Raw genomic sequence first — 14,622 nt, forward strand, 5'->3', positions numbered from 1 at the left:
CATTGGTGAGGCCACATTTATAGCACAGTGTACATTTTTGGTCTGCTTATTCCAAGAAAGAGCATAAATGCTTTAGAAGCAGTTGCGAAAGTTCACTTGACTGATTCTTGGGTGTAGGAGGGGGCTATCTTATGAGGAAACATTGGGCAGTCTGGGTCGGGATCTATTGGGGTTTAGAAGACTGAGTGGTGTTCTTATTGAAACATACATAATCAGAAGGTTACCTGACAGGATGGATGCTGGAAAAAATGTCTACCCCGGGAGGTGGAGACTTAGTGGTACTGTCACTGGACTAGTAATCCAGACCAAATCCCACCATGGCAGATGATGGAATTTGAACTCCATTTTTAAAAAATCGGGAATTAAAAGTCTGATGATTGTCATAAAAACCCAGCTTGTTCACCAATGTCCTTCAGGGAAGGAAATCTGCCACCCTTACCTGGTCTGGCCTACATGTGACTCCAGACTGATAGCAATGCGGTTGACTCTTGCAATGCCCTTTGAAATGGCCTAGCAAACCACTCCGTTCAAGAGGCAATTAGCTGCTGACCTAGCCAGTGACACCCACATCCCCTGAACAAATAATAAATATGGATAAGAGCTGATGGAGATCACTGAATATTGATCAGTTAAAATTTGAGGTGAACTGTTCTTGAAGCCATTACTTTGTTGCTATAGTTAAGGGATGTTCCTTTTAACATTTGAAACCATTGTTTTTTTTATAAAGAATATACATAGATACGTAGAAGATAGGAGCAGGAAGGAGGCCTTTTGGCCCTTCGAGCCTGCTCCGCCATTCGTCACGACCATGGCTGATTATCCAACTCAATAGCCTAATCCTGTTTTCTCCCCATAGCCTTTGATCCCATTCTCCCCAAGTGCTATATCCAACCGCCTCTTGAATATATTCTAAGTTTAAGCATCAACTACTTCCTGTGGTAATGAATTTCACAGGCTCACCACTCTTTGTGTGAAGAAGTGTTTCCTTATCTCTGTCCGAAATGGTTTAACCTGAATCCTCAGGCTGTGACCCCTGGTTCTGGACACACCTATCATTGGTAACATCTTCCCTGTATCCACCCTGTCTAGTCCTGTTAGAATTTCATAAGTCTCTACGAGATCCCCCTCATTCTTCTGAACTCCAGCGAGAACAATCCCAACCTAGTCAATCTCTCCTCATATGACAGTCCCGTTATCCCTGGAATCAGTCTGGTAAACCTTCGCTGCACTCCCTCGAGAGCAAGAACATCCTTCTTCAGAGAAGGAGACCAAAACTGCACATAATACTCCCCAAGTGTAGCCTCACCAAGGCACTGTACAATTGCAGCAACACACCCCATCTTATATACTTGAAACCTCTTGCAATGAAGCTTTTCATTTGTGAGTTAACTTTCAAACCACATGTATGAATTTCTACATGGATCAGTATGGCTATTAATTTTGAATAGCATAATTTTCTTTGTTTTGCAGTGTCGTTCTGTTTATGATGCGCTTCCCAGTGCAGCTATTGTTTCCATGGCATGTTGTGCCTCAGGAAGCACAATGGGTTACGATTACCTCGTACCCCATCAGGTTTGTTTGAAGGATATGCATTTCGCAAAAGGTTTTGAAGATTTGTATTTTTTAATGTTATTGCTGAGCAGTAACTTAAAATCTTAGTAAACAGAATGTGGGAAATTAAATGAACACATTAATTTATTCCATCCTATTGATGGGGCTTATTATCCTACATTTAACTTCCTGGAATCCAATGGACAACTAGTTTAGTCATTCATTGCCAGTGATCATTTCCATTACTGAACTTGAATTTAGATTTTTAAAATATATAATTTGTTTTAAAACTCAATTGCAAAAGTTAAAAGCAAAGCAGCTATTTGTGTAATTCTAATTTGTTTTGCCTATTATGGGAAAATACACTTGCACACCTATTCTAAAATCTGAGAACTTGCTGTACTTTTCCAACTTTTCAAGATGTACTTTCACAAACATGTCGGAGAACCCGTGTGTGATTCCTTCTGCAATTTGCTGAAAGCTCATGCACATTTCCACCATTAAAAAATATAAGAGCACTGCCTCCATTTTCTGAAAAGTAGCACAGTAGTTAGCACTGTTGCTTCACAGCACCAGGGACCCGGGTTCGATTCGCGGCTTGGGTCACTGACTGACTGTGTGGAGTCTGCACGTTCTCCCCGTGCCTGCGTGGGTTTCCTCCGGGTGCTCTGGTTTCCTCCCACAAAGTCCCAAAAGACGTGCTTGTTAGGTGAATTAGGACATTCTGAATTCTCCCTTCGTGTCCCCAAACAGGCGCCAGAGCGTGGCGACTAGGGGATTTTCACAATAACTTCATTGCAGTGTGAATGTAAGCATACTTGTGACAATTATTATTATTATTAGTAGCACATAGATATGCCTGTGTACTGTGGCTTTACCAACAATTTTAAGTATTCAAATCTTAAAATCCCACTTAGTTTTGTGCCTTAGCAATTGCTATGCGCGTTCTGTCCCTCTTCCCTGCCAAACCCCAACATTGTCATCATCAATGAGGTCCTAAACTTATTGCAGCATTTAAAATCTGACACTTAAAATTTAACGCACGCATTCTGTGCGTATTGAATTAATTTCAGTACTTTGTGTTGACAGTGTCTGTTCTCTGCTTTTGCATGTTAATAGATATCTGTGGTTTCAGAAGAGAGACGATACCCTAAATATAGTCCCAATACACGTCCAGAATATGCAGGGGAATTGAACCAAGCAAGTGGAATCATTGCAGGAAAAAATGCAATTAACAAACTACACCGTGAGCTTGGAGCTAATGCCTTCTTTCAGGTGTGGAAATATGTGTAATTCTCTGTTCTTCAAATTTAGCAGAAGGGTGATAAATTGGATTTCTTCATTATGCCCTTTGAATTAATTGAAAAACTGTTGCACCGAGCTAATGAGAGACATATATTCAAATCTAGTTGATGTGTACTTTAGGTGTATGTGGATCAAGTGGATGAAGACATTGTGGCAGTAACACGACATTGCCCAAATAATCACAACTCGGTAGTAGCTGTGTCACGCACCGCATTTCGGGATCCAGCAACATCTTTCTATAAGTCTGATCTCCCTTCAATGTGTATCCCAGGTAGTGTTTTAGCTTTTTCTTATAATAAAGTATTACGGTAATGGCTCGCAGTATCTTAAATAAATGTAATAATAGTATGATGATTGGGGCAACTTTAGTTCTTGATTCTAATTGGGCTTAAAAGACTGCTTATGAAGAAAAAATAAATATTCAACTTTTGTAAGGTGTTTGATACTTTTTATATATGATATATATATATATATATATATGTGCATATACATAAATTTGTATAATTGTTTAATAAATTCACAGCAAATATTTTTTAAAGAATAAATTTTTCCCCTGTGAAAGTTTGGTGTAGTATCTCTTTCTTAACTTGCATCTACTTCTGAATGGCCTACATTTTCCTCTAATTTAACATTAGGAAGATGTTCCCCGACATGGATTCCACTTTGGCCTTGGTACTGTCTGAAGTTGAACCACACTTTTCCCAAACTGCGTTCTTTTCTTTACCCTGAGCTGAGCTTCTAGCTTCCTGTCACACCATCATGAAGGCTGCCAACTTCCATCTCCATTATATATTTCTCGAATTAACTACTCCAGTAATGTCCTAGCTTGCATTATGCCATCCACCCTCCAAAAATCTGAGCTCATCCAAACTGTATTGCAAAACATAGTGCATTTATAAAGAAAAAAGAATTTCATTTTACCTTCAGCATTTTAGCGTCGGCAATGATCAGCTCCTCAAATATTGTCATGAACGGCCTTCACCGTACCTCAAATCTTTCTTCCGAACACCCTCAAGGCAAACCTAATCTTCTCCAACCGGAGAAACCCGTACAGATCCCTTGACCAGCCGCCACCCCCGGAGGCATGTTTGACCTCCAATTCAAAATATTCCGTCATCAGGCAAACAGAGAGGCGAAGGCCACAACAATGCCCCCTTCCCGTCCAACAGCTCCAGCACCTCCAAAATCCCAAAGATTGCCATCATAATCCTCACCGCACACACTTGTCACACCCATCTGTTACCCGCGAGAAGAACCTACTCGTCTGAGTCATGTGGTCCCTGTGCACCACTTTAAACAGAATCAAGCTTATTCTAGCACAGGAGGAAGTTGAGTTCACTTGCCGCATCATCTCGCATCAGAGCCTCCATCCTATCTCCCTCTCCACCTCCCCCTCCACCTCCCCTAATCCTTTCCACCAGTGCCTTACCCTGCTCTCCCAACCACCTGTATATGTCCCCGATCCTGCCCTCCCCCACCTTTTCTGGGAGCAGTAGCTTCTCCAACACAGTGTGCTCCGTTAGTTGGGAGAACATTGGTAGCTCCTTATGCTCAAAGTCCCACACCTGCTAGTGCCTATACTCACTCCCCCTCAGTAACTCAAACCGCTCCCAAATCTCATCCAGCCCAGCGAATTCTCCATCTGAGAACATATCTCTGATCCGCTTCCACCCCTCTTCCTTCTACCGCCTATACATCCCATCTATCCCTCCCAACTTAAACCTGTGATTCCCATACAGTGGTGTCAGAACCAACATGAGGCCCAGTTTAAAGTGCCTCCTCAACTAATGCCAGTCGACTCCACCACCGGACTCCCTGCCTTCTCCACATTTGCCGCCTAGTAGTAGTGCATCAGGTTTGGGAGCGCCAACCCCACTCCCTGCCTCTGCATTTGTAGCAGGGCCTTCTTCGCCTTCGGTACCTTCCCTGCCCACACAAAATCCGAGACCAACTTACCGTAAAAGAGCCTTGGGGAGAAAAATCGGGAGGAACTGAAAGACAAACGTAATCTTGGTAGCACATTCATCTTTACCACCTGCACCTTCCCTGCCAATGACCAGTGCAACCTATCCCACATTTTAAAGTCCCCCTTAACCTCTTCCACTAACACTGTCAAGTTCCACCTATGTATTGTGGCCCGCTCATGCGTTACCTGGTTCCCAAAATACATTAACTGCTCCCTTGCCACCTTAAATGGTAATGCCCCCAGGTTTGGCCCCCGCCCGCCGTGTGCACTGGGGACACCTAACTCTTCTCCACATTCAACATGTAGCTCGAAGATGCCCCGAATATCTCCAACAGGCCCATAATTCTGTCCATACTTTCCAACAGATCGGACATGAACAACAAAAGGTCATCTGCACACTAAAACCCGGTGCATCCTACCCCATGCTTCACAATCCCTCGCAACTCAGCTGACAACCGAAGGGCCTTCGCCAAGGGCTCTATCGCCAACGCAAACAAAAACGTGCACCCTTGCCTTGCCTCCCTGTGCAACCCAAAATACCCCAAACTCGTCTCATTTGTTCGAACACTAACCATGGGGGATGCATACAACAATCGAACCCACGCTACAAATTTCAGTCGAAACCCAAACATTCCCAGAACTTCAAATAAGCACCTCCACTCTACCTGGTCGAACGTCTTCTCTGCATCCATGGACACAATCACCTCTGCTTGCCAACCCCTGATGGAGCCATAATTACATTCAGCAATCTCTTAACATTGCTAGAGAGCTGCCTCCCCTTCACAAAGCCTGTTTGATCCTCTGAAACCACCTCCGGGATGCACCCCGCCAGCCTACACGGCAGCACCTTTGCCAGGATTTTCACGTCCATATTTAACAACAAAACGGCCTGTAGGACCCACACTCCAATGGGTCTGTCCCCTTATTCAGGATCAAGGAAGTCAACGCTAAAGTAGCCAGAAGCTCCTTCTTTTCCATCAGCTTTCTAAACATACCCACCAGGTGAGGGGCCAACTCAGTCGCAAACTGCTTGTAAAACTCCGCTGGAAAGCCGTCTGGCCCCAGGGCCCTCCCCGACTGCATCCAACTAATGCACTCCATCACCTCCCTTAACCCCAAAGGCTCCTCCAATGCTTGCTTCCCATCCTCCAACTCTAGGAACTCCAATCCATCCAGAAACCACCCCATATCCTTCGCCTCCCCCACCGGCTGAGCCCTATGCAACAGGCTTCTGCACCTCTCCCGAACCAAGCCTCACATATAACCAGTGCAGTGGGCGTCTGAGATTTCACTCCTACCATTCCCAACAACTTCGCTCGACTCACAACGAAAAAAATCAATTCTAGAATACACCCTATGCACATGTGAGAAGGGTTCCCAAACCTCCACAGATCCACCATCCCCATCCTTTCCATGAACCCTCTCAACTTTTTTGCCATCCTCAACCTTCTCATCGACTTAGGGCTTAACTTATCCAATCTCGGCTCCATTAAAATCCCCCCCCCCCCCCCCCCCCCCCCCACTCCCATAATCAACTGGTGAGAGTCTACGTCTAAATCGCTCCCAGAGACCTCTTTACAAAACCAACATTGCCCAATTAGGCGCATACACGTTTATCATGTACCCCCCAAGTCTCGCAGCTCCCTGATCATGTAAACCCCGTTCTCTTGTTCAACAAAATGGCCACCCCCTTGACTTTTGAATCAAACCCCGAGTGAAACACTTGTATCACTCATCCCTTCCTCGGCCTCATCTGATCTTTCACCTGGAGATTTGTCTCCTGCAGGAAAATCACTTCCGCCCCCAAGCTCTTCAGGTGTGCGAACACCCAGGACCTCTTGACCGGCCCTTTCAGCCCATGGACATTCCATTTCACAATTCTCACTGGAGGCTTGCGTCTTCTCCCCCCTCCAATGTTTGCCATCACCACCCTTGGGCTCCACCTCGCCCATTCCCACTCTAAACTACCCCCCCCCCATGACCACACTCCTCTATACCTGCCACATCATATTGCCCATACCGCAATATACTGCCAACCATCGGAGCAGCCCCCGTTCACTAGCATTACTCGACTCTTGCATGAAGGCCCCTTCAACACCCCCCCCCCCCTCCCATACAACCCCAAAAAGCCCCAACAATACAACCGTTGCAAAAGCCAAACATCAAAGAAAAACACAAGACCACCTGATAAAGAGGAAAAGGGTAGGGGGGCAGCCTCTGTTGTTGTTTCCCCTTACAATTTACCATTTATTAATAACCCCCCCCCCCCCACATCAACAGACAAGAAGAATAGAACAATAACAAAACTCAACTTTCAGGAACATCATTTCTCCAACCAAAGTCCCCATTCAGCTCTCCTCCAACCTGTGCTCCCAGATAAAGTCATTCGCCCTTATTGAGTCTCAAAGTAATATCCCCAGCCATCATAGGTTACCCAAATTCTGGTCAGATACAACACCCCAAATCAAATTTATTGTTGGTACAGCACTGCCTTAGTGTTGATTAACCCCGCCCGCATCCTAGCCAAATCTGCTCCTTTGTCCTGATAAATCCAGACTCAATTTCCTTCCCATTCACAGACTCGTTTTGCCTTGGCCTACCTCAGGATTTTTGTGTGGATCAATCACTGCCCGCGGTGGTTGCTCTGCTTGCGGCTTCTGCCTCAAGGACCTATGCGCTCAGTCCATCTCTGGATTTGACACCACCTTCCCCCAACATCCTCGCGACATAGTTTTTGGCTCTCATTCTCTCCACTTCCTCCGGCAGACTCAATCCACAGATTTTGTCGCCAGGATCTATTCTCTTGGCCCTCCAGCTTCACCCACAGCAAATTGCATAGGTCCCCCAGGATCGTCACCTCTGTCTCCAAAGACATAATGTGGTCACTCTGGTCAGACACCACCTTCTCCACCTCCCAGATCATCGCCCCTGTGTTTCAAGGCATTTTCTTTGCCAGGTCCTTTGCTGTCTTCAACGGGGTCTGATAGTCTGTAAACATGCCCATCCAGGGGAGAACTTCACCCTCCGCTGCACTTTTCCGCTGAATCTACCCAGAACGTGGGTGAAAAGGGCCAAAACCAACACCTTCGGACAGGAGCCGCCCTCTGTGCGACCATTCTCTCCATGGCTCCCACCGGAAGTCTTGGTAGAGGCAAATTTGATCGAAGCTTTAGGAAGGGGATTAGATTGTTATTTAAAAGGAAGAATGTGAAGGGTTATGGGGAGAAAGCAGGGGAATGACGCGGAATGAATTGCTCATTCGGCGAGCCGATGCAGACATGACGCGCAGAATGGTGTCTCTGCTCTATAACAATTCTCTGATTCAGTTTGTGAACAGCAATATGAGATAAATGGTCAGGTAGTCTGTTTTTGGTGTTGAATGAGAGAGAAATGTCAGCGCTATTGGGAAGAGAATTCGCTACTTCTCTTCAAACAGTGCCACGGGATCTTTTACGTCCACCTGAGATGACAGGCGGTGGCTCCAATTAATTGGCTCACCTGAAAGTCTGCACCTTCAACAGTGCAGCACTCGTCAGAATTGCACTGAGTTGGCATAATAGTGTATGGTATGCCCATATGGGAATACAGTTACTTGATGTATACTCTTTTTCTTATTCCATTTTTGCTAAATATACAGTGAAAATTCTGTGCCACTACCTTTGTTCCAGGTAAAATAGAAGAGATTGTGATGGAGGCCAATACAGTGGTGAGGGAAGCTCAGCCTTACAAAAAAGATGCGTATAGCATTAATGGATTACCCAACTATACAGTGCACATCATGGAACACATTCAGGTGAAGAGCCCATCCTCTTTTTATGGTACACCAGAAAACTTGCGCTTTTCAATACTTAACAATACGTTAGAAACATCTAACGTAGAAAGATGTTTCATGCAAAGCTAAATTCATGTTCGTTTTCCAGTTAAAAGACAGCAAAATTGCTAAAGCGGATATAACTTCGAAAGATCGCAATGAATTTATGTATGAGATTAAGTTTGACAACTTTCCTCCTGGAAGCATTATTATCTTCCGGTAAGTGAAACTGTTGTATAATTTTGTCGGGAATTGTGTTTATGCATTTTTCAATTAAATTTGCTTTATGAGAAATTTCTTTAAAGCGTTCTCTATTTTCATGTTCTTTGTAGGGTGGGCCTCGATCCGAAGGCCCAGGAAACAGTTGGATTACTCCGTCATCATCTCATTCAATTTAGTCCTCACTTTCAACCAGGCAGTATTCCTGACCTGAATGCTCCGCCACCTCTGACCAAGATATTTACATAGTAAGTAATAGATTTTCTGTGGTATTGTAGTTTGACTATTAGGAAACTCTTTGAAACCACAGCTAAACTTTTATTGCCCTGAAAGAAATAAAGTAATTTCAGTTGGTATTTCTCAGATGACAGACTATAAATTGGAAAATTGCAGAAATAAATGGACCTGGAGTTAAGCTGATGGTGGGTCTTCACCTGAGCGATTTTCTGATGCGGACAGATCTACATTTTTCTGTTTTCATTTTGAATTGGCAGTTTCTTTTTGCTTGAGCCCATACTAATATTTTCTCCTATTCACGTTTGTGTCTCCTTTTGCCTCTCTCACCTGAGTGTGACGCTTCAGAAAATTTAAAAGCAAGTTGCTGTATGTCTGCTGCCTTTTCTGAGCTTGAAAAGCTGGTCCCTCTCCAGGACGTGAGTCACACATTCATAAGCAACTTGCCGGTTACCCATTGAGCTTGAGGTGTGCATATTTAGACCATTGTCTAGTAGGAAGGTTAAAGGATATATGGCCTGAAGTGGAAAAACTCATTAAATTTGCTTTCGATTTCTGTCCTCTCATTTTGGCACGGTCCATCTCTAACTCTTCGGTTCCCTTCCTCTGTGAGCCGAACCCCAGAAATGCAATCAGCAGCATTCATTACAAACTCACTGACCCCACAGGGGCTGGTTTAGCTCACTGGGCTAAATCGCTGGCTTTTAAAGCAGACCAAGCAGGCCAGCAGCACGGTTCAATTCCCGTACCAGCCTCCCCGGACAGGCGCCGGAATGTGGCGACTAGGGGCTTTTCACAGTAACTTCATTGAAGCCTACTCGTGGCAATAAGCGATTTTCATTTTAATTTTTCATACCTCAATATATTCCTCCTCACCCTGTAAGAATTCTCTTCCATTCTCCCAGTTTTGCCGTCTGTTCTGAAGAGGCAGCCTTTCGTACCAGAGCCTCTGATATATTCTCCTTTTTCCTCAACCAAGGATCTCTCTTCTCTTCCCCACCTCTCCCCCTACACGCACGCACCCCTGGCCAATGGTTGAGAGGCAATGCAGGTGGAGAAGGTAGTCAAGAAGGCAGACGGCATGCTTGCCTTAATTGGACGGGGCATTGAGTATAAAAATTGGCAAGTCATGTTGCAGCTGTACAGAACCTTAGTTAGGCCACACTTGGAATATAATGTTTATTTCTGTTCGCCAAACTACCAAAGTATTTGGAGGCTTTGGAGAGGGTACAGAAGAGGTTTACCAGGATGTCGCCTGGTATGAAGAGCACACCCTGTCAAAATTGGTGGAACCGTCTCGGAGTTCAGCTTCCCAGTGCTTAAAAAAAAAAAAATTCTAAGTGTGGGTTAAACCGGTGAGAAACTCCCCAGGGCCCAAAAAAGTGACTAATTGTCATTGACTAGCGATGGTGCACTGACCGGCAGAGCTGGCAAGAAAATCCCTGAAACATCCGCCACACAAGAACTTTTTGGGAGAATTGCGCCCATTAACTTTGTTTCTTTCAATTGAAACTGCTGGACTTTCTGTGTGTTTCAATGCATTTTCTTTTTATTATTTATTATAGAAACATTAAAAGGATAGGCTAACTTAAATACATCTCTATTTTCTAGCAGCTAGATATTATAAAAATATGCCATACCTCATACTGTTAATGAGCACAATGATTCTTTCGAGATCATTTACTTTCTAGTAAAATTGCTCTTAAGCTTTGAGATTATATTCCTTCAAATATAGTTTTGCTGACTCGGAATTACCCTGGCTCCTCTTCTCTAAATTCTCCAGGAGGCAAGAACTACTCGCTGCATTACATCCAAAGGCAGCACGGACGGCACAACGTGACTGGTAGATGCCGGGTGATCCCTCTTCCAGGATCTAACCAGCTCGCCAAGCCTCGCAAGATGTAACATGCCCTCGCGATTTGTCACAATGTGAATACTGCCCATTGTGGACACCCAGGTGGCACTGCCGGGATGGCAGGCTGGTTAGCGCCAGCGTGCCCAGGTGACACAGCCTGGGTCCTAGGCTGGCATTTTTCCTGCTCTGTGGATGGGGCCCGGGGGTTCCCTGTGTGGGTGTGGGGGGAGGGGGCCTGAGGACTCCCTTATCGGTGAGTCGGGGCTTTCAGAGTTGGGGGGTGGGGGGGTGGTGGGTTCAGGGATCGCATCAGGAGGGTCGCAAGATCGGGAAGCTATGTAAAAAAAAAAAAAAATGGCATCCTGATCTCGCCCTGCACTGAGGAGTCCCGGTGAGCGGACCTCTTAAGTGTGGCCTCGGCCAATCTACCCGAATGGCCGTTCGGTAACGTGGTGTTTCTCGGAGCTCTGAGCACTGGGAAACACCCGACTAATCACGCTACACGACTCTGTTCCCATTCGGGTAAATCGTGCCCAATGGTGTCTCATTTCTCCAGCATTCTTTTGAATGGCGTTTTCCCATTCACACCAAAGTAAAAGTCAATTGACCCTTAATTATAGTAAGATTTCAATTCTGTGAGATGTTATCAAATGCTCTGAAAATTAATCATAAGGACTCGAAGCGTCAACTCTGTTTTTTCTCTCTATACAGATGCTGCCAAATCTGCTGAGTTTGTCCAGCAGTTTCTGTTGTTATTGTCAAATGTAATCTAAAATCACAGAAGCTTTAGAAATGCGGCAGGCTCTTTCTGTGACCTGAAGACCAATGTTTTGTGAATTTGGGCTGTTTAGAAGTGTAATTGGTCATTACTTAAGTTAAATCAAATAATTATTAAGAATTAGAAAATACAACATACAACTGGGAACTGACTTGCTTTGAAGCTGAGATGCTGTTTTCCTATAAAAGCAATGCATTTTATTCATGTGTATCCTATGCTTTTTTTAAAAACAAAACCTACAGTGTTGCCTCCGGTATAACACTGGCTGACCTTAATCTGTTGCTTTACCGATGTGACTTTGAAGAACAGGAAGATGGAGGAGGCTGCTATAGTATTGAAAATATTGGACCCTTGAAGTACGCAGGTTTGCAAGGTATGTGCCCATGATGTTTGGTTGCATTGGTAGATATTCAGATCCATTGTGAATTAATAAATGGAATTTTAAATGTTGCCGCATCAAGTTTAATTTGTTAACATTCTGTGGAGCATTCACTGCTCTTGGGTTACAGAAGGAAAAAATTCAGCCTGAGTTTATACTGCTGGTTGTCAGTTAGCTGCCCATGTTGAAAGTGCACATGTGTGGATAAAGCTGCGATTAATCTCCTCACTGCTCATTGTTCAAGCTTAGTGAAGAATAATTGTTGCTAGTTGTTGTGCACAATAAATACCACACTGGGCGGAATTCACCCATCTGAGGACTAAATCCATGGCGGGATGGGGGGAACATGCTCCTTTCCTGCTCTGTAGACCGGCAGTAAAACACACCAAATCTTTAGGCCCAACCTCATTAATTATGCAACTGGACGTTTTGTGCTGTATTCCATAGTGGAACAGGCCTAATGGCACATCATCCTGTCCGGGCGCCATATTGCAAAGGCGATAATATCACTGATCGACTACTGAAGAAAGAAGGTGGAACTTCTGAAAATCAAGATGGCTTTCCTCGGCACTCTTGGGGCTGGACAATGGATACCCTGAGAGCGGATGGATCTCCAGGAACTTTTGAGGCTGGATGTTGTATCCTCTTAAGGACATTATATTTCAAAGGCTCCACCTGCAGATGCTTCTCCCCACCCACTGCTGCAGTGGTCTGGAGTCCGGGGTTGCAATTGCCCTCCATCCTGAACTCGGAAAATGCTCCAGGTTCAGTTGAGTCCCAACATCTACATGCTTTGTTGTTCCAAACATGTTTCACGCTGGCATGCTTTTCCACTTGCGCTGTGGAAAATCAGGCGTGAGTGGTTAGACCTTAACCTGCACCCCATGAGTTTCACACTGGCCTCCCGTGTGTTTCCTAATCCACCATGGTGGGCACCACTGGCAGACTGCGCTGTAAAAACACATTTTGGGCATCTCGCTGAATTCTTTTTCTCCACTCACCTCTCCACCCACCCATCATTGAATCTGCTGGCAGGGGCTTGGGAGAATTAATATTCTCATCTGCAAGAGTACGCAATTAGGGGAAGGGGGAAAGACTGCATGTGTACTATCTGTTTGAAACACTGGGTGGCCACAGTGTTCATGGTTGAACTCCCAATCAAATTGCATCTAATATTGCCCTTATTTCTGCAAGTGGTTTACCATTAATCTATATAAAAGTTAAGTGGCCTTTTAGAATTTCAGTGATGTGTCTGGATGTTATAGTTTGCAGGATCAGTTAGCACATAAGACTTTCTTGATGCAAGTAAGGAATTAACCTTGTGTGAATCATTTTACAGCATATTTGACTGAGACTGTTGTGCTTTCTTTAGGGTTCATATCTGTACTTGCAGATATAAGACCTAGAAATGACCTGGGGCATCCTTTGTGTGAAAATCTGAGGGCTGGAGACTGGATGATGGACTATATTTCTAATCGTTTGATTGGACGTGGAGGCAAACTTGAAGAGGTATGAGCTGAAATTATATATCTGTATTGTGGTCATGCCTTCATCACCTTTCTTGTTAAAACTCACCTACTCTCCTTTCTAAATCAGGTTTTAGGACACAATATGTAACAGAAGATAAAGTTTTACCCTTTATAACTAAATTATTGAACATACATTGGAACAGTTTTCTCCTAAAAGTATAGCAATGGATTCCAAATTAAAATGCAGAAACTTAGAGCACTTAAATTCTGGCTCTGTCTGTTACTGTTTTTTGCAGAAATTCTACTCTGTTTCGAAGATTTAGGGCAGGGCGCGATTTAATGGAAATGAAACGGTCCTGTTTTGGGCGCGTTTAGTGGGGTGGTCAAGCTTGCAGTGCCGTGAATGACCCCTCTAATAAACGGGGCTCTGCTTGTTTTTGGGCCTCGATGAAGCCAGAGGAAGCCACACTTAGGCTCATTTCCTGAACTAATGTGCTGAGCCATTTTTACAGGGCGCCTCAATCTCTGGACTGCTCACCATGGCCTCCAGAACCCCTACACCCCAAACACCCCAGCCTGCCAATTAGGGGGTCCTCGAGCCCCGCACACCCCACGTCATAAGGGCAGGGCACTCCCGGGCCCCATCCCCAGCATGGGCAAGAAGCCACCTTGGCACTGCCAGCCTAGCACCCTGGCAGTGCCACCTTGGCACTCTGGCTCTGCCAGGCTGGCACCCAGGTTGTATCGGGAGTGCCGGGGTACCATCCTGCCGAAAATCTGACCACCCGGGTCACCCCAATTGCCTGAGAGACCCCCCCCCCCCCCCAATTGCTTGTTTGCCTGAGAGACCCCCCGCAAGTTGCTTGTTTGCCAGCTCCATGTTTGAGGAAACCAGCGCTAAACGGTACCCACTTGAGATCATCTAGGCGAGGTCGTCAGGTCCCAGCGCAGATATATTCAAGTGAGAATAACTGCTCGGCAAATTCAAATCTGGATCACATGCATTGAGGGCAAGATCGCAACGCCTCATTAGATTTCGCAAGGCATAATGAGCA

The 14,622-nt window shown here is 45.0% G+C and overlaps 1 protein-coding gene across 5 annotated transcripts in view; it reads left to right on the plus strand.

Moving 5' to 3' along the window:
- Nucleotides 1-14,622, plus strand: part of LOC119964448 (glycogen debranching enzyme-like) — a 140,261-nt gene that overhangs the window by 73,086 nt on the left and 52,553 nt on the right. For all 5 annotated transcript variants that reach the window (XM_038793948.1, XM_038793949.1, XM_038793945.1 and 2 more), the window contains 8 exons: nucleotides 1,471-1,572; nucleotides 2,671-2,826; nucleotides 2,977-3,127; nucleotides 8,491-8,615; nucleotides 8,743-8,852; nucleotides 8,966-9,100; nucleotides 11,962-12,092; nucleotides 13,471-13,607. In XM_038793948.1, coding sequence (XP_038649876.1) covers nucleotides 1,471-1,572; nucleotides 2,671-2,826; nucleotides 2,977-3,127; nucleotides 8,491-8,615; nucleotides 8,743-8,852; nucleotides 8,966-9,100; nucleotides 11,962-12,092; nucleotides 13,471-13,607 — 1,047 coding nt within the window. The remainder of the gene's footprint in view (nucleotides 1-1,470; nucleotides 1,573-2,670; nucleotides 2,827-2,976; nucleotides 3,128-8,490; nucleotides 8,616-8,742; nucleotides 8,853-8,965; nucleotides 9,101-11,961; nucleotides 12,093-13,470; nucleotides 13,608-14,622) is intronic.

Source organism: Scyliorhinus canicula, chromosome 4, assembly GCF_902713615.1.
Source record: "Scyliorhinus canicula chromosome 4, sScyCan1.1, whole genome shotgun sequence".
In the NCBI taxonomy this organism is placed as follows: Eukaryota; Metazoa; Chordata; class Chondrichthyes; order Carcharhiniformes; family Scyliorhinidae; genus Scyliorhinus; species Scyliorhinus canicula.